Here is a 27,848-nt window from a genome sequence, read left to right as displayed (position 1 = left end):
TGTGGAGGTAGAAGTTGGTGGGCAGTATTTGTAATGCAAAAATAAATGAGAGTTAACAGTTTAGTTTGGGTCAAATGAACACTTGAGGGTGCAGTTTACAGTTTACTTTAGCAACATCATATGCCTTTGCTCCTATTCATCAACCTTCAAAGAATTGGTTTTCTTTTTTATAAATTTTCCCAATTCTTTTTTCCCCAATGAAAGCATGGCCAATCCACCTACCCTGCACATCTTTGTGTGTTGTGGGGGTGAGACCCACGCAGTCATGGGGACAAACTCCACACGGGACAGTGACTGGGGGCCGGGTTCGAACCCGGGTCCATGGTGCCGTGAAGCAACAGTGCTAACCACTGCGTCGCATGCTGCAAAGAATTGGTTTTCTCAAGGCCATTATCACAGACTTCCTTGCTCAATATCAGGACTGCCAATACCATGTTTGTTTCAAATGTTCTTTTTTGTAGTCAGCTCACTAATTTTTCCTGTCATTCAACTTTTTGGCTGTATGCATTACCCAAATCATGTATTAGTTTAGTTCGCATATAACACCAACAGATTATCCACCTATGGTGTTAGTACTGGGACATTTGAACATGCTTGTGATTCATTATAACAAATATACACACAGGAACCATTGCATATTTAGAAATTTAATGCATCCTAAAAGTTAAATAACTATTGCCGTGTACTCTAATTTAAGTTTCATTTTCCCTTATTTGAACCATGTTCCATGGTTACGAAAATAATTTGTATTTGAAAGCTTAAAATGAGCAAGTTCAAAGCTTTAGGAATTAAACTGTTATTTTCCACTAATATTTCAACCAAGTTACTGTCATTGCAAATTCAAATAAAATATTCAAAGGAAAGGATGTTAGAAATACTGTGATCAAAGAGTGAAAATAGTTAATCTCAGAGTGATTGTGTTCACCAGCATTTAAATCTAAATCAATATTACTTTCAATAGTATGGTAAGATTACCTTGTTCATTGGGCTGGAAGTCAACAGTTTCCACCACCACAAAGTCATGCCAGTCAATCTGTGCATAGGCTACTCTCTCCCTTTCCCTTTCTTCCTCCTCTTTTCTCCTCTCACGCTCCTGAAATTTGGCCCATTCAACTCGGTATCTAACCTGTATTATACAAACTAAAATTATTTTTATGTCGATATCATGATCTACATTCTGTTTACGCATAGGTGACAGACCTTTTAGACTTTTACACTCTTGAAAATGAAAGTTCCATAATTACAAAATTAAATCAGGTCATCAAATAACACGGAGGCAGTAGAGGAGCCGAGAGAGATGGTGGGGTGTTATTAATGTGTTATCCCGTGAAGAAGGAGATCCACATATTGAAGGGTTACGGAGAAACGGGCAGGACGGTGGAGTTGAGGCAATGGGAGATCAGCCATGATCGGATTGAACAGTGGAGCAGGCTTGAGGGGTTTAATTGCCTATTCCTAGTTCTTATGTTCTAAGAAAGAACTAATCTGTCCAATTTCACTTTCCAGCTGTTGGTCTGTAGCCCTGCAGGTAACAGCAACTCAAGCACAAATCTGGTGTTCTTGAATAAGGGGATTTCTTTATTAATAAGGGCATCAGAAGTTATGGGGAACATATCAGCCATGGCTGAATGGCAGAGCAGACTCAATGGGCCAAATGGCCTAATTCTACTCCTTTATCTTACATCAAGCTTACAGATGAAGGGTTGTATATCCAGCTATACACACAACACAATGTTAGGTGGCACTGAAAAGTAGCTGGGAGTAGAGTCGCACAGGGACATTCTTAAGATTGAGTGGCCAAAACTGTGGCAGATGGGAGTTCAATGTGGGGAAGCGTGAGGTCATTGACATTTTGGGACTTAAAAAATAGATGAAAGTATTTTCTAAATGGTGAGAAATTAGGAAATTTAGGGGTCCAAGTACAGAAATCACAAAGCTAGTGGACAGGCCCGACAAATAATTTTAAATGGCTGTGGAATGCTGGCCTTCATCTCAAGACGACTATAATACAAAAGGGGTAGATGTTACAGTTATAAAAAGTTCTGGTCAAACTCCACTTAGACTACTGGGTTCACTGCCACTGCTGGGCATCTCATCACATGAAAGATATACTTGCTTCTGATGGGGTTTAGCATAAGTTAACTAGAATTAAACCAGGCCTAAATGTGTTAAATTGTAATGACAGGTTGTTTAGGCTAAATTTGTATTCCCTTGAGTGATCGGAAACATTTATCATTAAGGAAGTCCAGACCATGAGGACATAACATTAAATTAGAGCTAGGCTCTTCAGCAGTGATGCTAGAAGCACTTCTTTACACAAAGGGAAGTGGAAATCTGAAACTTTCTCCCCAAAAGCTCTGGAGGCAAAGTCAACTGAAAATTTGAAAATGGGAGGGTATAAAGTGATATGGACTCAATGCAGGTGGATGGACTTACGGTACAGATCAGGCATAATCTAACAAAATGGTAGAACGGATTTATGGGGTTAAATGGCCTACTCCTGTTCCTATGTTCCACATCTTGAATGATATTACCAAGGACAGTATGCGAATGAAGGAGAGACTATGGGTTGATCTGTGGGGACTTCGGAGGGGTTGAGAAGGCACCGAATAAAAACACCACACATTATATTGAACAAGGTTCATAAAGTTGCAAAATCTAAAAGGACCATTTATGGCCCCAAATAGTCATTTTAAAATTGTTACAGCAAGTCCTCACTTGTGGCTGCGGTCAGAAAGTCACGCCTTTGGGCAGCACGGTGGTGCAGTGAAGTTAGCACTGCTGCCTCACAGCGCCGAGGTCCCAGGTTCGATCCTGGCCCTAGGTCAGGGTCCGTGTGGAGTTTGCACATTCTCCTAGTGTCTGCGTGGGTCTCACCCCCACAACCCAATGAAGAGCAGGGTAGGTGGATTGGCCACGCTAAATTGCCCCTTAAAATCGGGAAAAATAATAATTGGATACTCTTAAATTTTTTTTTTAAGTCACGTCTTTAAGGGAAACAATTTTAAGAGAATCATAGGTTCCCTAGCAATCTATGTTTAAGTCACACTTGGGTTCCTTTGGACATTTCTAGCCTGGAAAGAAACATGTATAAGTTGAAATACTGTGCCATACAGGTGCATTGTTGTGCATCCCTGGGTGAATTACCTTGCAAAATAAACTACATTCCTAAATATATAACTACAATATACAACACAATTATATTATTTTAAATCAGTACACAGTACTTTGATACCAGGCTCCATCTAGTAGAACATGTTTGTTGGTGCAGTTAACAGCTGAAATCTTGACCAGCTTCTGCCACTGGAAGGAGCCCAGCACTTCAGAAGCAAAGCTAGAAGTCAGGAGCCGCTGAAGAACAGGCTCCAAGGACTAAGGTAAGAACAGAGGGCAGGAGCTGTAGGACGAGGGAGTGAGGGAAAGGGTGGAAACAGTGCAGGAAAGCTCATGTGAACAGACAGGCCACAGCACAGGAAGACTGTGGCGGGTGACGTTGAACTGAAACTGGCCACATTAAACTGGCATACTGACACTATTTGCAATGTTAAAATTAAATGTTGAGTGACTCAACGTCAAGCAAGGACTTACTGCATTCCTTTATGATGCACTTTTTTAAAACTATACATGAATAACAGAGGTATCAATCACAAACAATGCAGCTTTTGTTTATTACGGTAATATTTACAGTCTTACCTGATCTAAAACTTCTTTAGGATTTTCTGCTTCTTTCTTTAATTTCAGAAGCAGTCCCTTTGGAGGTATTAAGATCTGAACAGAAGGAAGGAAAACATAATATAAAAAATGGAAAACATAAAAATAAGCTTTTCCCTTATAAAAGTCTAAAGGTTAAAATCTGTATACATCTGATTATATTACTGTAATTCTGACATGTGCAGGTTTTTCTCTTTATCTTTTTAAATATTTAAAGCCAGCTCTGTGCTTGCGGAAGAGAAGTAGGAGAAAGCAAAATTGTACAAAAAGGATGTCAGGTGACCTTCCACAGCTACAGACAGGGATGCCAATCTGCAGAAGGTGCTAGAAGAAGCTCGATGCCAAAACAGGAGCGGCAGAGGTCAGGTCCCAACGATGTTCCAAAAAGCCATGAGTGGGACAGAAAGAGATCCTCAGAAGACAGTCGTCAAGTTAAGGGACAAGGACAGGAATCTGAGACAGATCCTGTTAAGTGAAGTTAAGAGAGAGGAGCAGAGGGAAATACTCCAAATTAAAGAGGCAGAGCTGCAGGAAGCAGACATGGAACAAAGTGGGCTTGCGAGAAGCCAGAAGATCTGAGGAAACAGTCGAAGGACGGTGAGTCCTTACTATGGGCCTTTGGAGCAGTGGTGTTCTGCTTGGCATGGCTGATTACCGAGTGTACATGGAAGGTGATGCCCAAATGCAGAGATCTAGGGGAAAGGTAAATTAGAAAGAGTGGAATCTTTTTGGAGGCGCAGACTGAAAGTGTTGTTTGGGAAAAAATTCCAAAGCGAGGTCTTCAAACGTGAAGTTTGGAAGCTCCCAGGTGAGAGATAGAGTTTCCGTGAGACCAGTGGCTTTACGGTGTGACAAGTGTCGGAGGGGAGGAGGCGACTGATGAAAAATCCATAGCTAGCATGGCATCTGTCACTTGGTTTTGGAATATGTTGTGTCTGACCAAAGTCTGTCTATTAGTTTACATGTACTGCATACTTACTGCAAATAATGCTGTATAAGATAGATATTGGAACCTCTGCACTTAGAGGCAGTTCTAACCACTGTGCAGAGAACACGAGAATTGGTGGCGTGGTGTAGCCACCTGGGTTGGCCAACTCCCGACGTAAAATGGAGAACAGCAAAGGCTGCAGGGAAATTCAGCCAACACAGGCAGAAACTAGCAGGTGCAAGTTTACTATGTATTAAACTCTGCAAAAGCCCAGACAGCATCGATACAAGCAGCCATCTGCATAACAATGTAGCAGCCATCTACATACTAATGAGCGATCCCCAGGTACAATCGAAACATTTGGGATAAACAAAGCCAAGCCAGACTCCCCGGCACCAGCAGGAGCCAACACAAGAGGTTAACGGACACCTCAAGACCGCCCATTGATCAGGGAACCGCTCCAGTATTGGAGAAATCGAACCAACCGATTGGAACGAAGTCCAATCAGTTGGAACAAGGTACACGGTCCGCCCCGAAAGGTGGGAAGCCCCATGGGACTATAAAGTTAAGCCCCCAAGTTCAAATCATTCTTCTTGACCGGGTCACTCAGCAACGCGAACCAACCCTTGAAAGTGACCAGTGCAGCTGCCGCCGAGATCCAGTAAGTCTTAAGTCAATGCTCGCTACGAGATAGGCGCTCCTAGCTACCAGTCCGTACCAACTTCGAATCCCGCAGACTCAGAACCCGAACTAAAGGCCATTTGTTCCCCTGACCTGGTGGGCCAGTCCGAAGCGAAGTATAGGCCTGTTAGTTGCAGAAGTAGCTTAGAAGTAGAATTTATGCATGAGTAGCGATTAGTGTGTATAATAAATGTGCTTTGATTTGAATCTTACTAATTGGTGTATTGAGTTATTTATTTATTTTTAAATATGTTTATTCAAGTTTTCCAACAAAATTTTTGACAACCCCCCACCCCCCCAATAACAGAAAATAAAAGAAACGCAAACACAACAATTAACATTGTACATTGTACAAAACATTTACATTGGGTTTCCCCATGTACAATAGCCCCCCCCCCCCATATGACATTTAACAGTACTCGTAGGGGAAGCCCCCCCCCACACCCTAGGGTTGCTGCTGCCGACCTCCTTCTAACGCTCCGCGAGATAGTCTAGGAACGGTTGCCACCACCTGAAGAACCCCTGCACAGACCCTCGTAAGGCAAACTTTATCCTCTCCAGCTTAATGAACTCTGCCATATCATTTATCCAGGCTTCCACACTGGGGGGCTTCGCGTCCTTCCATAATAACAAGATCCTCCGCCGGGCTACCAGGAACGCAAAGGCCAGGATACCGGCCTCTTTCGCCTCCTGCACTCCCGGCTCGTCCGTTACCTCAAATAATGCCAACCCCCAACTCGGCTTGACCTGGACTTTCACCACCTTGGACATAGTCCTAGCACGACCCCTCCAAAACTCCTCCAGTGCCGGCCACGACCAGAACATGTGGACGTGGTTTGCCGGACTCCCCGAGCACCTCCCACACCTGTCCTCCACCCCAAAGAACCTACTCATCCTCGCCCCTGTCATATGCGCTCTGTGAGTAACCTTGAATTGTATTAGGCTGAGCCTGGCGCAAGAGGAGGAAGAATTAACCCTACTCAGGGCATCAGCCCACAGACCCTCATCTATCTCCTCCCAAGCTCCTCCTCCCACTTGCCCTTTAGCTCCTCTACCGCGGCCTCCTCCTCTTCTTTCAGCTCCTGGTAGATCGCCGAGACCCTTCCCTCTCCAACCCATACACCCGAAATCACCCTGTCCTGGGTCCCCTGTCCTGGGAGCAGCGGGAATTCCCTCACCTGCCGTCTCCCTTTACAGCGGCAGGTCGTCTATCCCCCTTCTCTGGTCCCCTGGATGCACCACAAAGAGCTCACTTTTTCCTACATTCACTTGCATATACCTAAAAGCATTCCCCGGGGGTAACCCAAACTTCTCCTCCAGCGCCCCTAGGCTCGCAAACGTCCTATCTATGAACAGGTCCCCTATCCTCCTAATCCCTGCCCGATGCCAGCTCCGAAATCCCCCATCCATCCTTCCCGGGACGAACCGATGATTATCCCGAATCGGGGACCCAACCGAGGCTCCCACCTCGCCCCGGTGTCGCCTCCACTGCCCCCAGATCTTCAGCGTTGCCGCCACCACCGGACTCATGGTGTACCTTGTCGGCGAGAGCGGCAGCGATGCCGTCACCAGTGCCCTCAGGCTCGTGCCCACATAGGACGCCATCTCCAACCTCTTCCACGCCGCCCCCTCTCCCTCCATTACACACTTACGGATCATCGCCACATTGGCTGCCCAATAGTATCCGCACAAATTCGGCAGAGCCAGCCCCCACCCCCTGTCCCTACCCCGCTCCAGAAACACCCTCTTTACTCTCGGGATCTTATTTGCCCACACGAAACCCATGATGCTCCTGCTTACCCGTTTGAAAAAAGCCTTGGGAATCACAATGGGAAGGCACTAGAACACAAATAGAAACCTCGGGAGGACCACCATTTTAACCGATTGCACCCTGCGAGAGTGGCAGCACATCCCATCTTTTAAAATCCTCCTCCATCTGCTCCACCAACCGCGTCAAATTGAGTTTGTGCAGGCCCCCCCCCCCCACCTCCAAGCCACCTGGATCCCGAAGTACCGAAAGCTCCTTTCCGCCCTTTACAGCGGCAGGTCGTCTATCCCCCTTCTCTGGTCCCCTGGATGCACCACAAAGAGCTCACTTTTTCCTACATTCAATTCATACCCCGGGAAGTCCCCAAACTCCCTTAGGATCCGCATGACCTCCGCCATCCCCTCCACTGGGTCTGCCACATACAGCAACAGGTCGTCCACATATAGCGACACCCGATGTTCCTCTCCCCCACGGACCAGTCCCCTCAATTTCCTGGACTCCCTTAGTGCCATGGCCAAGGGCTCAATTGCCAGTGCAAACAGCAAGGGGGACAGGGGGCACTCCTGCCTCCTGCCTCGGTACAGCCGAAAGTACTCCGACCTCCGCCGATTCGTAGCCACGCTTGCCACCGGGGCTCTATATAACAATCTAACCCAGCCGATAAACCCCTCCCCGAACCCAAACCTCCGCAACACTTCCCAAAGTTACTCCCACTCCACCCGGTCGAAAGCCTTCTCCGCGTCCATAGCTACCACTACCTCCGCTTCTTCTCCACCGAGGGCATCATAATCACGTTGAGGAGCCTCCGCACGTTAGTATTTAGCTGTCTGCCCTTTACGAACCCCGTCTGGTCTTCATGAATGACCCCCGGGACACAGTCCTCAATTCTCATAGCCAGCACTTTTGCCAGCAACGTAGCATCCACATTAAGGAGCGAGATCGGTCTATATGACCCACACTGCAGTGGATCCTTGTCCCGCTTCAGGATCAGAGAGATCAGCGCCCCGCACATTGTCGGGGGCAAGGTCCCCTCCTCCCTAGCCTCATTGAAAGTCCTCACTAGCAACGGGCCTAGCAGATCCGCATACTTCCTATAAAACTCGACCGGGAACCTGTCCGGCTCCAGGGCCTTCCCCGCCTGCATGCTCCCCAATCCTTTAACCAGCTCCTCCAGCCCTATTGGCGCCCCTAAACCAGCCACCTCCTGCTCCTCCACCCTCGGGAACCTCAGCTGATCCAAGAATCGTCGCATCCCCTCTTCCCCCGCTGGGGGCTCAGATTTGTACAAATCCCCATAAAAGTCCCTAAATACCTAATTTATTCTCACCGCACTCCGCACCGTATTCCCCCCTCTATCCTTAATTCCACCTATCTCCCTCGCTGCCTCCCTCTTGCGAAGCTGGTATGCCAGCATCCGACTCGCCTTCTCCCCATACTCATACGTCGGCCCCTGCGCTTTCCTCCAATGTGCCTCTGCTTTCCCTGTGGTCAACAGGTCGAACTCCGTCTGGAGATTCCGTCGCTCCCTGAGTAGCCCCTCCTTGGGGGCCTCTGCATATCTCCTAGCCACCCATAAAATCTCCTCCACCAACCTCTCCCTCCCCTCTCTCTTCTCCCTATGGGCCCTAATGGAGATGAGCTCTCCCCTAACCACCGCCTCCCAGACTACCCCCACCTGCACCTCCCCGTTGTCGTTGGCCTCCAAATATCTTTCAATGCACCCCCGCACCCACCCACACACCACCTCATCCGCCAACAGTCCCACATCCAGGTGCCACAACGGGCGCTGGTCCCTCTCCTCCCCCAACTCCAGCTCCACCCAGTGCGGGGCGTGGTCTGAGATGGCTATGGCAGAGTACTCCGTTCCCTCCACTTTCGGGATTAGCGCCATGCTCAGAACAAAAAAAATCTATCCAGGAATAGGCTCTATGGACGTGGGAAAAGAATGAAATTTCCTTGGCCTGGGGCCTGACAAACCTCCATGGGTCCACTCCTCCCATCTGGTCCATAAATCCCCTAAGCACCTTGGCCGCAGCCGGCCTCGAACCAGTCCTGGACCGAGTGTGATCCAATGCTGGGTCCAGCACAGTGTTGAAATCCCCCATCCCCTCATCTACTCATCCCTTTCTCAGCCTAACCTGATCTGCCACCTTCAAATGAGTCTCCTGAAGCATAACCACGCCTGCCTTCAGTCCCTTTAAGTGCGCGAACACCCGGGCCCTCTTGACCGGCCCGTTCAGGCCCCTCACATTCCAAGTTATCAGCCGGATTGGGAGGCTGCATGCCCCTGCCCCCTGCCCCCCCCCCGCCGCCCCTGCCCCCCCCCCCCCCCCCCCCCGCCTAGCCATCTCCTTTTCTAGGCCAGTCACGTGCCCGCGTCTCCCGCACCCCCCAGACGGCGGACCCCCGCCCCAAACACCTCTCCTACTTCCAGCTCCCCTTTGGCCAATGCAGCAGCAACCCTATCCCCCCCCCTCCCCCCGCTAGATCCACATCTAGCCCTTTTGCTCCCCCCATAACACTCCCGCAAGTCAGCTGACTCCTGCTGACCCCGGCCTCTCCCGCCATTCCATCAACCCCCTCCAGTGAGAGAATCCCCCCTCCCCCTCCCTGGCAGTCAATGTGCGCCCCCCTCCAGCACCACCCATCCCACCCCCGTTCTTCTCTAGTGCGGGAAAAAGCCCGTGCTTTCCTGAGTTGGCCCCGCCCCCTCTGGCGCAGCTCCTTTTGCGGCCTTACCAATTCTCCTCCCTGGGCCTCCACTCCCCCTCTCCCCTCGTGGGCGTCTGCCCCTCCAGCACCGACGCACACACACTCCCACAGTCTCCCCATCAAGTCCCTTCACCCATCCCCACCCAGCACCCTGACACAAGAACATTCCCCAAACGTAGCAAACACAACAAACATCCCCTCACACCAAACCCTCAATCGGAGTCCAACTTTTCAGTCCGTATGAAGCTCCATGCCTCATCAGGCGCCCCGAAGTAGTGGTGTCGATCCAGGAACGTGACCCACAGTCGCGCTGGCTGCAGCATACCAAACCCCACCCCCTTTCGATGGAGCACCGCCTTGGCCCGATTAAAACCAGCTCTTTTCCTAGCCACCTCTGCACTCCAGTCCCGGTAGACTCGGATCTCCGTACTCTCCCACCTACTTCTTGGCCCATCTCAGGACACTCTGTCCATAAAGCGGTGAAACCTCACCACTACAGCCCTTGGCGGCTCGTTGGCTTTGGGTCTCCTTGCTAGGACCCGGTGAGCCCCATCTAGCTCCAGGGGCCTCGGGAAGGCTCGCGCGCCCATCAGCGAATTGAGCATCATGCTCACATATGCCCCAGCATCGGGCCCCTCCACTCCCTCAAGGAGACCCAGAATCCGAAGATTTTTCCTCCTCGACCTATTCTCCAGGTCCTCAAATCTTTCCGCCCACCTCTTGTGCAGCGCCTCGTGCGCCTCCACCTTGACTGCCAGGCCCAAGATCTCGTCCTCGTTCTCAGAGGCTTTTTGCCACACCTCTCGAATCGCCGCCCCTTGGGCCTTCTGGGTCTCCACTAGCTTCTACATCGCCGCATTCATTGGCGCCAGCATTTCGGTCTTCAGCTCCTCAAAGCAGCGTCTAAGAAACCCCTGCTGCTCCTGTGACCAATGCGCCCATGCTGCTTGGTCTCCACCCGCCGCCATCTTGTTTTTCCTCCCTCTCACTTTTCGCTGCGCCAAGATCACTTTTTTCACCGCTCCACTCCTGGTCCAATCCATATACTGCCGGGGGGGGACCTTGCTGTCACCTTCCCACACTGGAAGCCGTCGAACAATTGCCGTTGTGGCTCCTCTAGAGAGCCCAAAAGTCCGTTCTCGGCGGGAGCTGCCGAACGTGCGACCTACATAGGCATAGCCACAACCGGGAGTCTGTATTGAGTTATTGATCATTACTTGAACTTGAACCTCGTGACGGTATCATAAAGATACCTGGCGACTCGAGAGCAAAGGTTATAAATCAGAGCCAATTGAACCAACCAAAAGTTAGCAACAGTGGTAAATAGCAAGGAGGAAAGTCTTACATTACAGGATGATGGAGACAGACGGGTCAGATGGGCAGAACAGTGGCAAATGGAATTTAACCCTGAAAGGTGAGAGATGATGGGTGTTGGGAGGACTGACAAGCCAAGGGAATACACAATGAACAGTTGAATGCTACAAAGTGCAGCGGACCAGATGGATATTGGGGAGGAGGGGGGGGGGGGGATGCTCATCGATCCTTGAAGGCAGCAGTGCAAGTAGATAAGGTGGTTACGAAGGCATATAGGATACTTGCCTTTATTAGCCAAGGCATAGAATCCAAGAGCAAGGAAGCGATGATGGAGCTGTATAAAACACTCATTAGGTCACAGCTAGAGAGTACTGTATGCAGTTCTGGTGGGCACACTTATCGGAAGGATGTGATTGCAGTAGAACGGGTGAAGAAGAGATTCATCAGGATGTTGCCTGGGCTGGAACATTTCAGCTCTGAGGAGAGGTTGGCTAGGCTGGGGTTGTTTTTCTTAGAGCAGAAAAGCTGAGGAGGGACCTGATCAAGATGTACAAAATTATAAGGGACATAGTTATGGTAAATAGGAATGCACTTTTCCCCTTAGTAGATGGGTCAATAACCAGGGGGCTACAATTTAACGTAAGGAGCACGAGATTTAGAGGGGATTTGAGAAAAAACATTTTTACCGAGTGGGTGGTGGGAATCTGGAATTCACTGCCTGATAGGGTGATAGAAGTGGGAACCCTCAACATTTAAGAAGCAGTCAGATGAGCACTTGAAAGGTCATAGCATACTAGGCTACAGGCTGTGCTGGGAGATGGGATTAGAATGGATAGGAACTGGGGCAGCACGGTGGCTCAGTGGTTAGCACTGCTGCCACACGGCACTGAGGTCCCAGGTTTGATCCCAGCTCTGGGTCACTGTCCGTGTGGAGTTTGCACATTCTCCCAGTGTTTGCGTGGGTTTCCCCCCCCCCCACCCCCCAACCCCACCCCCCCCACCCACCCCCCCCCCCCACCCCACCACCCCCCCCACCCCACCCCCACCCCACCACCCCCCCCACCCCACCCCCACCCCAAAGATGTGCAGGGTAGGTGGATGGCCACGCTAAATTGTCCCTTAATTGGAAGAAATGAATTGGGTACTCTTAATTTTTTTTTTATAAAAAGGATAGGAACTTGATCCCCATCACAAACATGTTGGGCCAAAGGGCCCCTTTTTTGTGCAGTTAAAGTCTATGACCCTGATGAAACGCTGGGAGGGATTAGGACTAGAATCTACAAGGCTACATATCCGCTGAGTGGCACAACGTATAAACATGGTATGGGGTTTCTGGTGGTGTTAACTAATTCATGGGGATTTTTTTTCCCTGTAGTTTGTGATTTAGTTGTTTTGTAATTTTAGTGTGTTTGTTACAGTAAAAAGACTTAAACCATGAAATCTTGTCATACAATCCTTCAAAGTGGTTACTGGGAAATACACAGCTTTAAAAAAGTTATTGGTCTCCACAGGGATTGTAATAAAACATACATGGAATTTCTTCTTCTTTGAAACAACAGGTTTCCCAGATCTTCACAAGCATTTACAATAGCAAGAAAAAATAAATGTTGGATTACAGAACAAATTATGTACGTTCAACTTCCAGTTCTAACTTTCTGCATCTATCCTCACAAGATATTTACCCTTAATAAACTCTATGCACAATTGTAGAAATATTAGTCTTGCCCCTTCAAACTGTGTTACCAGTGAACTTAAGTCGATCCCATGATGTGCAAGTACATTATTTTGGCTTGATACACATTCTTACCAATTACACACTTATACATAACTTCTATCCGTAGCTGTTAAATACCTTTGTGTACTGCTCCACTAGTTTGGTGAAATAGTTGAACAGACTGTGCTGCGGTCGCAGAAAGTCAAACTGATAGTTACGTTGTTCTTTCTGCATTAGCTGAGTCAAAAACTGTCGACCATTTCTTGCAACAAATTGAGCGGTTAGCTTCACAACATCCAAATCAAAGGCTGAGATTGATGGGGGATCAGCAATAAATTCAAATTCAGGAGGGGGTTCCTTTGGGACAATTGTTTCCTGAATCACTTGTGCTTGCACCTATTGAATGTAGATGAGAAAATTCTCAGAAATTATAATTTTGCAAATACAATTGAATGGAATTGTAACTTTTTTTACTAGGAAATTGAAACTGCAAAAATATGATTTACTGAACAATAATTTATAAAAATACAAAAATGAAAAGAGAACATGTTATTTTTAAATGTTTGCGTGATAACACATCACAACAAATGCTCATGCACGTTTGTCTATTTAAATAAAATAGTTAGGTTTGCACTTCTCCCTTTTGATCCCTCCACTGTCCGTAATTTGGCAGATTGCTTGTCCAACATTCAGTGCTGGATAACAGAAATTTCCTTCAACTAAATATTAGGATGATCAAAACTATTGTCGGTGGTCCCCGCTACAAACTCTGTAACCTGGCTACTGACTCCATCCTGCTCCCTGGCTACTCCATGAGGCTGAACCAGACAATTCACAGCCTCGGGTTGTACTTGACCCAAAGATGAGCTTCCAACTACACATCATCTGCACCACTGAGACGGCTGACTTTCTCCTCCATAACAGTGCCTAACTCCATCCCTGCAGTTCACTTGCTGCTGAAATTCACATTCATGCCTGTTCGCTTGCGACATGACCATTCCAGGCTCTCCTGACAGGCCTCCCCATTTCACCCCCCTTACAGCAGAACTCATCTGAAATCCCACTTCCCATCTCCTAACTCGTACCACGCCCGATTCACCGAGTAATCCTATACTTGTTGCTCCAGAGTTGGCAATGCCTCAATTTTGATGATGTAAAGTCGCAGACCTGAAAAGTTAACTGTGTTTCTCTCTCCACAGATGCTGCCAGATCTGAGTATTTCCAGAATTGTTTTCTGTTTTATTTAAAATTATCACCCTTGTTTTCATAGACCTCCATGACTTACCCTTCCCATTTCTGTCATTTCCTCCAGCATTAGAATCCTCCAAAATCATCTCAGCACTCCTTCAATTCTGACCACTTGACCATCAGAGATTTTAATTGCTCCACCATTAGCAGACTCTAAATTCTAGAATTCCCCAACTAAACCTCTCCACATCTTCAACTCTTTTTCTTCCTTAAAATCTACCTCTTTGGCCAAGCTTTTGATCACCTTGCCTGCTACATCCTTATGTGACTCAGTAACAAATTCGGTTTGATAATGCCTTGTGACATTTTCTGTTAAAAGGTTCCCTATAACTGCAAGTTGTTATTATTGTTAGCAAGAATACTCACCTTCTGTGGCAGCTGCTGCTGCTGCTGCATAACCTTCGGTATAGCAGCTGAAGGTTCTTGTCCTTTCCCCTCCTTGAACTCATTAACTTTGTGCCGGTAATATGCATGGTAAGGATCATTTGGATTCAAGAAGTTAAACTTGGAGTTGTTTATTTCATTCTGACGGATTCGGGCTTCAAATTCTGGGCCATTTCTAATCAATGTAAAATAATTTGCACATTTAAACTCAGAGGATCAGTGTAGTACAGCAAATACAGACACATCTGTCAGAATGCAGAACTCACCTGGCTACAAAACTCGCAGTCTTGTCAACAATGTTCCTGACCTCAGGAGGAGGGTAGATAATACCAACAATAGGTTTGATAGTTACAGTTTCATCTTTTGTTTCTTCTGGCAACTTTAAAACAAAATCAAATAATTGTCACCCATTGCTTCAAGCACCTTAAGATTTCCTTAATCACAGCTTATATCTGCAGATGACAGAGAATCAGAATTCACAATGTAGAAAATGGTACTTTTGTTCCAATGAACTCCTACTGTAGATTAACCTTCGAAGGAATGTTCATGCTATGGAAGGATAGGGGCAATACTCTCAAATGTTATCGTGGCTTATGCTGGTGATCAAGTAATTTAGAAAAAAAAATCACTGGAATTGGATTTGCTTTTGGATTGGATTTGTTTCATTGTCACGTGTACCTAGGTACAGTGAAAAGTATTGTTCTGCACACAGTCCAGACAGATCATCCCATGCATTAAAAAAAAAAGGACATACATAAATACACAATGTAAATACATAGGCACAGGCAACTGGTGAGCATACAGAGTGCAGTACTACTCAGTAGAGAAGATGTGTGAAGACATCAGTTCAGTCCATAAGAGGGTCATTCAGGCATCTGATAACAGCAGGGAAGAAGCTATTTTGAACCTGTTAAAGCAGCTATCCACCCGAAAACTCAAACCTATGTTTGTCTGTTGTATAATCATAATTGCTGGTGGTGCACTGCTGCTTCACGGCACTGAGGTCCCAGGTTCGATCCCGGCTCTGGGTCACTGTCCATGTGGAGTTTGCACATTCTCCCCGTGTTTGCATGGGTTTCGCCCCCACAACCCAAAGATGTTCAGGCTCGGTGGATTGGCCACGCTAAATTGTCCCTTATTTGGAAAAAATGAATTGGGTACGCTAAATTTATAAATAAAATTTAAAAATAAATAAATAAAAATTGCTGGTGGCAGGATTAAGGCAAGGAGATTAATTTGACTCCAAGATCACACATTTGGTATTGGGATATTAGAACCTAGTTGATTCTCTGTCTGAGTGAACCGTTATTTCCACTATGCAGGGCTACAGTAGCCTGCCTAGAGAATTACTGATAATTGGCCTGCCAACGTGTCTCTTTGATGGGCTGGGCCAGACATTGGGGTATGGAATTCATCCCAGTCAACTGCAGAAAATCCTACAAGCCAATGCTCTATTTATAGGATAGCTTAGCTGGATGAGCAGCAAAAAACATTTCAGTGTTTTCGGCAGTAGGTTTGGGAGATTGAATAATCAAATTTAGCAGTGCCCCTCTACAGACCAGAGGGTCTTACTTTCATGTTCACAGCATTGTTACTGTGCAGGCCACTCGGCCCAGCATAGCTCCACCAACTCTCCAAATGAACTCATGGAGTACCATTCCTCCTTCTGGCCATAACACAGCAAATCCTTCCTTTTCCGAAAGCAGTCTAATTGTCCTTTGAATGCTTCAATTGAATCTCCCTCCTCCACATTCTCAGAAAGTGCACCCCAAACCCTAACCACTCTGCACAAAAAACATGGTTCCTCATCTCACTTTTGCTTCTTTTACTAATTACTTTAAATCTGTTCCCTCACATTCTCGATCCTGTCAAGAGTTGGAATACTTTCTCCCTATCTACTCTGTCCAGACCCTTCATGACTTTGAATATCTCTATCAGATCTCCTCACAATCTTTGAGATATTGAAGATTAGTTTTTTGAAAATCTGATCATATAACAGGCGCGATTCAATTAACTGTGAACAAAGTACCACAGCGAGCAGATTTAGCCGTGTGTTTCCCCACGCTAACCTTATGGCTCCAAAACGCCATTCGTGATAAATATGGGGCCTCAGCGGGGAACATGCAACCGAGGCCGCAGACTTCTCAGTATAGCAATAGATCAGGATGCCATTTTAAAATCCCGATCTCCAAGGCCCCCCGACATGACCCCAAAGCACTATGGGAGGGCCCCTGGCTCCCCCAACACCCATGCAGCGCACCCAGGCCAGACTGCTAGTACACCAAAAAATGACAGTTTGGCATCTTGGCAGTGCCAAACCGGCAGTGCCAAGGTCCTAATAAGAACATAAGAACCAGGAGTAGGCCATCTGGCCCCTCGAGCCTGCTCCACCATTCAATGAGATCAAGGCTGATCTTTTGTGGACTCAGCTCCACTTTCTGGCCCGAACACCATAATCCTTAATCCATTTATTCTTCAAAAAACTATCTATCTTTATCTTAAAAACATTTAATGAAGGAGCCTCAACTGCTTCACTGGGCAAGGAATTCCATAGATTCACAACCCTTTGGGTGAAGAAGTTCCTCCTAAACTCAGTCCTAAATCTACTTCCCCTTATTTTGAGGCTATGCCCCCTAGTTCTGCTTTCACCCGCCAGTGGAAACAACCTGCCTGCATCTATCCTATCGATTCCCTTCATAATTTTATATGTTTCTATAAGATCCCCCTCACCCTTCTAAATTCCAACGAGTACACTCCCAGTCTACTCAACCTCTCCTCGTAATCCAACCCCTTCAGCTCTGGGATTAACCTAATGAATCTCCTCTGCACACCCTCCAGCGCCAGTATGTCCTTGCTCAGGTAAGGAGACCAAAACTGAACACAATACTCCAGGTGTGGCCTCACTAACACTTTATATAATTGCAGCATAACCTCCCTAGTCTTAAACTCCGTCCCTCTAGCAATGAAGGACAAAATTCCATTTGCCTTCTTAATCACCTGTTGCATCTGTAAACCAACTTTTTGCAACTCATGCACTAGCACACCCAGGTCTCTCTGCACAGCAGCATGTTTTAATATTTTATCATTTAAATAATAATTCCTTTTGCTGTTATTCCTACCAAAATGGATAACCTCACATTTGTCAACATTGTATTCCATCTGCCAGACCCTAGCCCATTCACTTAACCTATCCAAATCCCTCTGCAGACTTCCAGCGTCCTCTGCATGGTTTGCTTTACCACTCATCTTAGTGTCGTCTGCAAAGAACAAAACAAAGAAATGTACAGCGCAGGAATAGGCCCTTCGGCCCTCCAAGCCCGTGCCGACCATGCTGCCCAACTAAACTACAATCTTCTACACTTCCTGGGTCCGTAACCCTCCATCCTATTCATGTATTTGTCAAGATGCCCCTTAAATGTCACTATAGTCCCTGCTTCCACCACCTCCTCCGGTAGAGTTCCAGGCACCCACTACCCTCGGTGTAAAAAAATCTTGCCTCGTACATCTACTCTAAACCTTGCCCCCTCACCTTAAACCTATGCCCCCTAGTTCTGGTAAATCTCTTCTGCACCCTCTCTAAAGCCTCCACATCCTTCTGGTAGTGTGGCGACCAGAATTGAACACTATACTCCAAGTGTGGCCTAACTAAGGTTCTATACAGCTGCAACATGACTTACCAATTCTTATACTCAATGCCCCGGCCAATGAAGGCAAGCATGCCGTATGCCTTCTTGACTACCTTCTCCACCTGTGTTGCCCCTTTCAGGGACCTGTACTCCTAGATCTCTCTGACTTTCAATACTCTTGAGGGTTCTACCATTCACTGTATATTCCCTACCTGCATTAGACCTTCCAAAATGCATTACCTCACATTTGTCCGGATTAAACTCCATCTGCCTTCACTCCGCCCAAGTCTCCAAACAATCTAAATCCTGCTGTATCCTCCGACAGTCCTCATCGCTATCCGCAATTCCACCAACCTTTGTGTCGTCTGCAAACTTACTAATCAGACCAGTTACATTTTCCTCCAAATCATTTATATATACTGCAAACAGCAAAGGTCCCAGCACTGATCCCTGCGGAACACCACTGGTCACAGCCCTCCAATTAGAAAAGCATCCTTCCATTGCTACTCTCTGCCTTCTATGACCTAGCCAGTTCTGTATCCACCTTGGGCACATTGCCCTTGGTCCCCAACTCCAAATCATCTATGTAAATTGTGAACAATTGTGGGCCCCAACACTGATCCCTGAGGGACACCACTAGATACTGATTGCCAACCAGAGAAACACCCATTAATCCCCACTCTTTGCTTTCTATGAGTCTTGAAGAGTAACATTTAACATCATTAATTGGGGCCGATTTTAGTGCAAATTAAACACAGCACCTGGTGTCGCTGATCGGCCTGAGACTGTGAGAAATCAGATGGCATTCCCCCCCCCCCATGCTTGTATGTTATTTAACCATGTGTCACTCGCATCGTTTTGGGGCTCAGCTCACATCACCAGCAGGATTTACAGCCTGGGAGGTTTGTGGGCGGTACAGTGGCCAGCACTACTGCCCAACAGGACCCAGGTTTGATTCCGGCCTTGGGGGGTGAGTGTGAAGTCTGTACGTTCTCCGTTTGATGCCGGCCTTGGGTGACGGTGTGGAGTCTGTACGTTCACACTGTGTCTGCGGGGCTCCCTCTGGGTACTCCGGTTTCCTCCCAGTCCAAAAACGTGCAGGTTGTGTGGGGTTACATGGATAAGGTGGGGGCAGTGGGCCCAGGTAGGGGGGGGGGGGGGGGGATTGTTCTGTTGAGTGCGAGACCCAGGCAGTGAGCTGGAGGCCTGGAGCTTGGGGGGCGGGGGGCACCACCACATTACATCGACACGAATGAGCCACATTTTATTTAATCCCTTTATTTTCTTTCAACTCACCTGGTTAGTTTCAGTCTGAGGTGGCGGCAGAGCTTGCACGGGTCCGGCCGGCATGGCTCCGGTACCGGGAGAAAAGGGGAGGGCGGACAGGGGCGAGACCTTAATCCGTCGCAATTCCGCCAACAAACTCGGGGTAAACAAGATGGTGGCTGCGGACTGCACCATCTGCCTCCATTATAGAGGGTGGAGAGTTAGGCCGCCATCATCATGCACATTTAATGAGATTCGCGCCTCCAATCACGAGACATCTGAAGATCAATGTTTTATTTTACTTGATTATATTTTATTTTTGTTATGTTTGAATGGGATAGTCCTTTTTATTTGATTCTGAACCTCTGGCTTGCATGGCACAGCCCTTATGTCTTGTGACGATGTCACGCACGTAAAACGCGTGCGCAAACAGAGGTCACGGCACGTTACGTGCGTCCATGACAACACGTTCTCAAACTAACGGTCGGCCGCAGGTAAACACGGTCTCGGCCACAAGCTGGGTTTGGCCCAGTAACTATTGAACGGCTCATTGTTTATCCCGTTTGGTGCAAAGAGCTTTGTAATCGCGGCCCACTGGATCTTACTAGAGATCAGAAAAATCTGTGCAACTCCCCTTCTCCTCTGGGGGCTGCTGCTGACTCTTCGTCTTTGCTTCATGTCAACAGCTTATTAACCATGCGGAACACTGCATTCCAAAGGCAACCCTGCCCCCACTTTTTCTCATCCCCACACAACCGCTGCGAATCAAGGGATTGACGGACTCTTCCTCTTCTGCTTTAGCAGTCCCTCAGGATGGAGGATGACTTGCTTCCACTCCAGCTTGATGGGTAGATGGCTGATAAGTCCAATGTGTGACCCCTCCCCAGACGCTGCCACATGCGGGTGGTGCTTGAAGGGTTGGGTAGATGGGTTGTTTGGTGGCTGGTGCGCCACCTAGGACGTCTCGACTTCATCTCGTGATGTGTATGGTGCCTTCCCAAATAAGCCTTCTCCAACTTTGGTCGATCACAAGCCATGGTGGCCCACGAGTCGGCGAGTATGACCTCTTTAGGGATGCTTTGGGGACTTAGAGTCATAGATGTTTCCAGCGTGGAAACAGGCCCTTTGGTCCAGCTTGTCCATGCTGCCCAGTTTCTATCACTAAGCTAGTCCCACTTGATGTGGAGATGCCGGCGTTGGACTGGGGTGAGCACAGTACGAAGTCTTACAACACCAGGTTAAAGTCCAACAGGTTTGTTTCGATGTCACTAGCTTTCGGAGCGCTGCTCCTTCCTCAGGTTCCTCAGGAAGGAGCACTGCTCCTTCCTCCTTCACCTGAGGAAGGAGCAGCGCTCCGAAAGCTAGTGACATCGAAACAAACCTGTTGGACTTTAACCTGGTGTTGTAAGACTTCGTACTAGTCCCACTTGCCTGCATTTGGCCCATATATCTCTATAGCCACCCTGTCCATGTAACTGACTAACTGCTTTTTAAAGGACAAAAATGTACCCGCCTCTACCACTGCCTCTGGCAGCCCATTCCAGATGCTCGCCACCCTCTTGTGTGAAGAAATTTCCCCTCTGGTCCCTTTTGTATCTCTCTCCTCTTACCTTCCTGAAAGTGTTTCCGCTATCCTCCTAAGAGAGTCTCCTTCCGCAACCAAGTTTTGAGTAGAGCAATTGCTTTGGGACAAGCTGGAGTATTGTCTAATTCGCTTCGTCGTCATTCCTTCCTGCCCAATTCCTCCGGAAAAAACATAAAGAGGGATATTTTTAAATACATGATACAGAAATGACAAAGATGGGGTGGCGCAGTGGTTAGCACTGGGACTACGGCGCTGAGGACCCGGGTTTGAATCCCGGATGACTATCCGTGTAGAGATTGCACATTCTCGCCGTGTCTGGGTTTCACCCCCACAACCCAAAGATGATGTGCAGGTCAGGTGGATTTGCCACACTAAATTGCCCCTTAATTGGAAAAAAAAATAATTGGTTACTCCAAATTTAGAAAATATAAAAATACTTTTGTCTTTATATATTGTTTCAACGAAGGCTGCCCAGAATTATGTTTTATCATGTTACAACATTCTGCCGAAAAGTAATTTACAGAAAGTGGTTATAATGGTTGTGATTTAGCCAATGTATAGAAAGGTTGATGTGCATAAACTTCACTTATATCATTTAATATTGAATCTTGGTGTTAATATAACATGTTGATGCACAGCAGAAATTCTGTAAATCTTTTTAAAAGATAGATAACTCTAAGGTTTGACCTTGGTCATCTTTGTACATATTAATCTTTTTCTCCTGGCACATTTTTAATGTGCCCCTGTATTTGTTAAATTCAGAAAGTGGATGTTATAGGCATGTGTTCAGTATTTGTAAATCCATAATGTAATTGGATGAATGTAAAAAAAATTTTTTTTAAGTAAATTTAGAGTACCCAATTCATTTTTTCAATTAAGGGGCAATTTAGCGTGGCCAATCCACCTAGCCTGCACATCTTTGTGTTGTGGGGGCGAAACCCACGCAAACACGGGGAGAATGTGCAAACTCCACACGGACAGTGACCCAGAGCCGGGATCGAACCTGGGACCACAGTGAGGCAACAGGGCTAATCCACTGCACCACCATGCTGCCCTAGTTGGATGAGTGTTAAGTACTTACCTGTAGTTTTTTTTTCATTTGGTGAAAGTTGGAAAGAAGCCAACAGCAATGAACTTCAGAATAAGTTGTATTTGGCATTCCTTATCTAGAAAAAGACACAAATGTTTATTAACAAACTTTTGATACAAAGCTTTTGTATTTTTGTTACATTTTTTTCATTGCGCATCCATGGTTCAGGATTTGTTTTAAAGTGATCATGTTTATTTTTATTCTGTATGTATATGCACATTAAAAATGCAATCTATGCTAAAAAAAATAATGGTTGTGATTTATGCATATGAAGGATGGTTTAAGTTATTAGCATATTCTTGCATCATTAGTTTTATTTAGTCATGTTCTATCATCAAAACATATCAAGTAACTTTGGAAAATAATTTAAAAGTAACACATAAATACCCTAAAAACAAAACATGCATAATATTTATATTTCTGAAGTAGAAACATTAGTAATGTGTATTGTCCATATTGTTAGGTGTGGTATTGGTGTTGAACATGAATGTACTCACATTATCCTTATGATTTGCATCAGATGCTGTTAAATCTTTTGGCAGCAATTGCCAAAACATTGAATATCATTGTGTTATGTATGTGAACTGATGCTTGTAGAGAATCTATAGATTACTTTCATAGAATCCCTACAGTGCAGAAGGAGGCCATTCGGCACATCGGGTCTGCAAAGGGCACCGTACCTAGGCCCACCCAATCCCTGTAACCTCACCTAACATTTAGACACTAAGGGGCAATTTAGCATACCAATCCACCTAACCTGCACATCTTTGGACTTTGTTCATTAAGTTTATGAAAAAAATTTTAATCTGGTTGCAAATATTTTATAAGTGTAGGACAAAATAAACAATGTGTCATTACATTAAATTATCATTTAAAACTGCTATTTAGTTTATAAACTGTTGAAACAGCATCTTTAATCTAATTATTTTTTATTTCTTACAGATTAATTGAGTTTGTGGAGCCATTAAATTGTGGTGGCAATTACTTTATGATGAAATAGCATTTTGAACTTACAAACTTTGTAAGACGATGTACGAGGTGCCTTGATTTTAGGAGTTTCAAAATGACACTTCTTCTGGGAAATCAAAACTGTTTGGATAGTTTGCGCAAAGATGTCACAGAAGTACAAGGGATAATCATAGATGTGTTTTCACGGGTTGGTGCAGTTCGCTATCCATCATGGAAATTTCCAGATAAAACAGCATGTGATTTGGATCTTGTTACTTTGCTGAAACGTTTTGATTATGTAGAAGACGATCCAGAGTACACACAGCATTCTCATATTGTGCTGTTTGAATTGGTGATCGACAGGTAAGATACAATTTGCTCTTTGGCTCTTCTGCAGAAAGCTCTTACTGTGTTTGCTAGAACTCGAGCAGGGAAGAACCATTATACACTCCGTTGTAATTCCTCATAGACATAGAGTGTCAGAAAATATTTACACCCTTCAAACAAATTTACCCCATTATTTTTGTGCCTCCGTTTTACAATAATAATGATATTGCTGAAAAAAGAGACATGCTGTTGCAGCTTTTTATCTTGTACTTATCAGGACAGAGACAGGAATGTCAAATTTCAGAGGAAGCAACAATTTGTATTGCAAGAGAAAAGGGTGCTGATAGGTTGGCAGGTCAACGCTGATTGATCGAGGGGTTGCCATGAAGAATGCACTAGGAAACGTTCTCCATGTTTTTCTCAATTCTTACTTATACTAGCAACCAATGTGAGATGTAACCAATCACTGTTTGTCGATGTACCATTTGTCAATGTTCTCTGTTAATTATTCTTTTGTCTACTATGTACGTACTGTGTACGTTCCCTCGGCCGCAGAATAATACTTTTCACTGTACTTCGGTACATGTGATAATAAATCAAATCAAATCAAATGATCAGTCGAGCTCACTACGAGACTCACTTACAGTTGCTAGGAGTTACATATATGCATACAGAGGGATCTATCCTTTACTGACAAAAGGAACATGTCCAGATATTGCAAGTGTTCTGATTTAAACAATGTGCATTCCTTTGTACAGTACTGACTTGCCCAAAGAGTTTGGCGTTCTATTGACTTTGTTGATTTTTCAGCAGTGATTACACACAGAAATCCATCAGCACCTGTAAGAGTCTTCAAAACAAGCTACCAGTTTGGTTTAGCTATAGCTCAATAATAACCCCTGTGTCAGGTCTTGGAGGAAGAGCATTGGAGGATGTTGTCTAGATGATGTCACTTCATTGAAATAATGAATGAGTGCTGCACTGTCAGAGGTGCCAAATTTCAAGATGAGATGTTAAATTGAAGCCTCGTTTAATTTCTAAGTGGACATAAAAAAGCATGACACTATCCAAAGAAAAATACAGCAAGTTTTGTTGGCTACAAGAACGTAAGATGCTGTAAAAACTCAGCAGGTTTGGCAGCATCTGTGAGGAGAGAAAACAGAATTAACATTTTGAGTCCTTATGGCTTTTCAGAATTGAAGAGAGGGAGAATTTGTTAGATTTTAATGATCATCATTAAAAAAAGATTACCTGGTCGTTTATCTCATTGTTTGTTGGACCTTGTGCTCAAATTGGTTCCCACATGCCCCAGCTTCACAACAATGAAGCAGTACTTCATTGAACGTGAAAAACTTTAGGAGGTTGTGAATTATACTATACAAATGTAATTATTTTTTACTTTTTCTACTGCGAACTCGACACATGTAGTAGAGTTGCTGTTTCCCAGTACAGAATGTTCACTGTCTTCCCATGAGGACATGCCCCACTTAACTAAGTGCAGAGAGCTATTATGAAGGCTGGCAGAGCTAAGCTTATGAACTTCCTATCTCCAAGGGGTATTGCTAGAGTTTACGCAGCTTACTAGTACAGGCGGCCAATTATGCATCATTCTGAGTCTCAGCTGCGGATTCTGAAGAGCAAAACTAAGAAAATACGCAATGTTTTGATAAACCCAGTTCAGTACAGGAGCTGTTCACTTTATAATTTGAAAAGGAACAAGTATGATAATCACAAATTTAGCAGTGACAAAATTATGAATGAACCTAGTCAGGATTGTAAGTGGAATAAAATGGCATCAAATTATAGATGATATTTTGCACATTCTCCCCGTGTCTGCATGGTTCTCACCCCCACAACCCAAAACGATGTGCAGGATAGGTGAATTGGCCACCTAATTGCCCCTTAATTTGGAAAAAAAGAATTGGATACTCTAAAGTTTTTTAAAAAAATTACAGATCACAAATATCATTATATATAATGTGTTTCTAAAAGTAAATTCAAAGTGCTGATCCCATGTAACTATTCTCTCACATGACTGTTTCTCATTTGTTACTTTGATAAGAAAAATGTATGCTCTCTTTAAAATAGTCTTAATTTTTAAAATGCCATCAACAAGCATTTTACTATACTATTGGGTGGAAATTGTCTTCAATAAATTTTGGTAATGGAATAGCAATATAAAGAAAGGATTTCCGTGATGACTTGAGACCATAAAGCAGATAGTTGAATACGTTGTTTAATAGTTAATGAAGTTTAACAATAACTTAACTCGGACGAACAATAGTAACAGTAATAACTGAAAACAGGAGCACCAGTAAAACAGGTCTTGCTTACAGGTCCCCCTCTGACAAAGTGAAAAGCCCACTGATGCACGATCAATTGCACAAAGACTTGAGTTGGATACAACTGAGGCTTTATTGCTCTAAGATGTGTGGCCTCCCACAGCAACTGGCGAAATGGCTGCAGCATGGAGGACACACACATTTATACTCTGCCTACTGGGCGGAGCCAGAAGGCAGGGACTACCAATGTACCTGTAGTACAGGTCCTACCATACATCACCTAATAGAGGTGCAATAGTGGTTTACCACATTCACCCCCTGTTAAAATTGAGTCCGGCGGGGGTGGTGGAGAACTATATACAACAAATGGGTTTTACATTTACAATATTTGAGAGAACCAAATGTCTTTTGAAGTCCAGTGGACCAGTTAGAGATTTAACCGGTCCGGGGCCTTGATGTGCCGCTGGGAGCGACGTAGAGGTGGCGGCGATGACGATGCTGGTCTGATGTTCGGTGACTCTGGGAGCGTGCCAAAATCCTCTTCATCCTCGGGCGTGGGCAGGGGGAGGACAGATGGTCCTGGGGGGATTGCTGCTGGGAGGAGAGGGTGGCGACGGGCCGGAGGGGTGAGTGTGTGTGGAACCTGCTGGTGCCAGGTCCCTGAGGGAGACTGTATCCTGGCGGCCATCGGGGTACGCCACGTAGGCATACTGGGGGTTTGCATGGAGCAATTGCACCCTCTCCACCAACGGGGTCCGCCTTGTGGAGTCGGACGTGCCTACAGAGCAGGACGGCTCCTGGAGCTGCGAGCCAAGTCGGGAGCAACACCCCGGATGTGGACTTCCTGGGGAAGGCCAAACGATGTTCATACGGTGTGTTGTTAGTGGTGGTGCACAGTAGTGACCAAATGGAGTGTAGTGCATGAGGGAGGACCTCCTGCCAGCGGGAAGCCGGGAGGTTCCTGGACCTTAGGGCCAGTTGGACGGCCCTCCATAGGAGTGTGGCGACTAGGGGCTTTTCACAGTAACTTAATTGCAGTGTAATGTAAGCCTACTTGTGACAATAATAAAGATTATAAATTATAAAAGGAAGCCTAACTTCCGTTAGTTAATTAAATATCATCAGCATTATTAGTTTCAATGCTATCTCTACCTCAATTGCCCAAAACACAAGTTAGTTCAGAGAAATTACACACATTACATCATAGAATATTTATCCTATTGACATCCAGTTTTAACAGGTTTTTCCTACACCTCTGAAAGCACTGATTGAAGCACGATCGATTGCACAAAACTTGAGTTGGGTACAACTGAGGCTTTATTGCTCGAAGATGTGTGGTTCCACAGCAGCTGGCGAAATGGCTGCAGCATGGAGGACACACATATTTATACTCCGCCTATTGGGTGGAGCCAGCAGGCAGGGACTACTAACGTACCTGTAGTATAGGTCCTACCATGCATCACCAAATAGAGGTGCTACAGTGGTTTACCACATTCCCCTGCTGTTAAAATTGAGTCCGGCAGGGCTGCTGGAGAACTATATACAACAAATGGTTTTTACATTTACAATATTTGATGGAGAGAAGGAAAAAAAAGTGTCTTTTGAAGTCCAGTGGACCAGTTAGAGGTTTAACCGGTCCGGGGCCTTGATGTGCCGCTGGGCGCAACGTAGTGGTGGCAGTGATGCCGATGCTGGTCTGATGTCCAGTGACTCCGGGAGGGTACCAAAATCATCTTCATCCTCGGGCGTGGGGAGGGGGAGGACGGATGGTCCTGGGGGGGTTGCTGCTGGGAGCGCCGGGGAAGGGGAGGGTGGCGCCGGGTCGGGGGGGGGGGGGGTGTGTGAAACCTGCTGGTGCCAGGTCCCTGAGGGAGACAGTATCCTGGCGGCCATCGGGGTACGCCACGTAGGCATACTGAGGGTTTGCATGGAGCAATTGTACCCCCTCCACCAACGGGTCCGCCTTGTGGAGTCGGACATGCCGACGGAGCAGGACGGGTCCTGGAGCTGCGAGCCAAGTCGGGAGTGACACTCCGGATGTGGACTTCCTGGGGAAGGCAAAAAGACATTCATGGGGTGTGTTGTTAGTAGCGGTGCACAGCAGTGACCGAATGGAGTGAAGTGCATCAGGGAGGACCTCCTGCCAGCAGGAGGCCGGGAGGTTCCTGGACCATAGGGCCAGTTGGACGGCCCTCCATACCGTCCCATTCTCCCTCTCTACCTGTCCGTTTCCCCGGGGGTTATAGCTTATCGTCCTGCTGGAG

The 27,848-nt window shown here is 46.1% G+C and overlaps 2 protein-coding genes across 8 annotated transcripts in view; one reads left to right on the top strand and one right to left on the bottom strand.

Moving 5' to 3' along the window:
• The window catches only part of sf3a1 (splicing factor 3a, subunit 1), a 57,816-nt gene extending 38,268 nt beyond the window's left edge, over window positions 1–19,548 (bottom strand). Inside the window, exons 1-6 of the mRNA XM_072493923.1 lie at window positions 19,383–19,548; window positions 14,727–14,839; window positions 14,443–14,635; window positions 12,967–13,224; window positions 3,694–3,768; window positions 976–1,126 (exon numbers count right to left, since the gene is read on the bottom strand). Coding sequence (XP_072350024.1) covers window positions 976–1,126; window positions 3,694–3,768; window positions 12,967–13,224; window positions 14,443–14,635; window positions 14,727–14,839; window positions 19,383–19,547 — 955 coding nt within the window. The 5' untranslated portion in view covers window position 19,548. The remainder of the gene's footprint in view (window positions 1–975; window positions 1,127–3,693; window positions 3,769–12,966; window positions 13,225–14,442; window positions 14,636–14,726; window positions 14,840–19,382) is intronic.
• ccdc157 (coiled-coil domain containing 157) overlaps window positions 18,956–27,848 on the top strand; it is an 83,731-nt gene continuing 74,838 nt past the window's right edge. For 2 of the 7 annotated variants that reach the window (XM_072494054.1, XM_072494238.1), the window contains exons 1-2: window positions 19,853–20,405; window positions 22,970–23,338. In XM_072494054.1, coding sequence (XP_072350155.1) covers window positions 23,091–23,338 — 248 coding nt within the window. In that variant the 5' untranslated portion in view covers window positions 19,853–20,405; window positions 22,970–23,090. The other 5 variants (XM_072494207.1, XM_072494187.1, XM_072494123.1 and 2 more) reach the window with 5 other exon arrangements.

Source organism: Scyliorhinus torazame, chromosome 1, assembly GCF_047496885.1.
Source record: "Scyliorhinus torazame isolate Kashiwa2021f chromosome 1, sScyTor2.1, whole genome shotgun sequence".
NCBI classification, from domain to species: domain Eukaryota; kingdom Metazoa; phylum Chordata; class Chondrichthyes; order Carcharhiniformes; family Scyliorhinidae; genus Scyliorhinus; species Scyliorhinus torazame.
The sequence above is the reverse complement of the archived record's forward strand: the minus strand, read 5'-3'. Positions and strand labels throughout refer to the sequence as shown.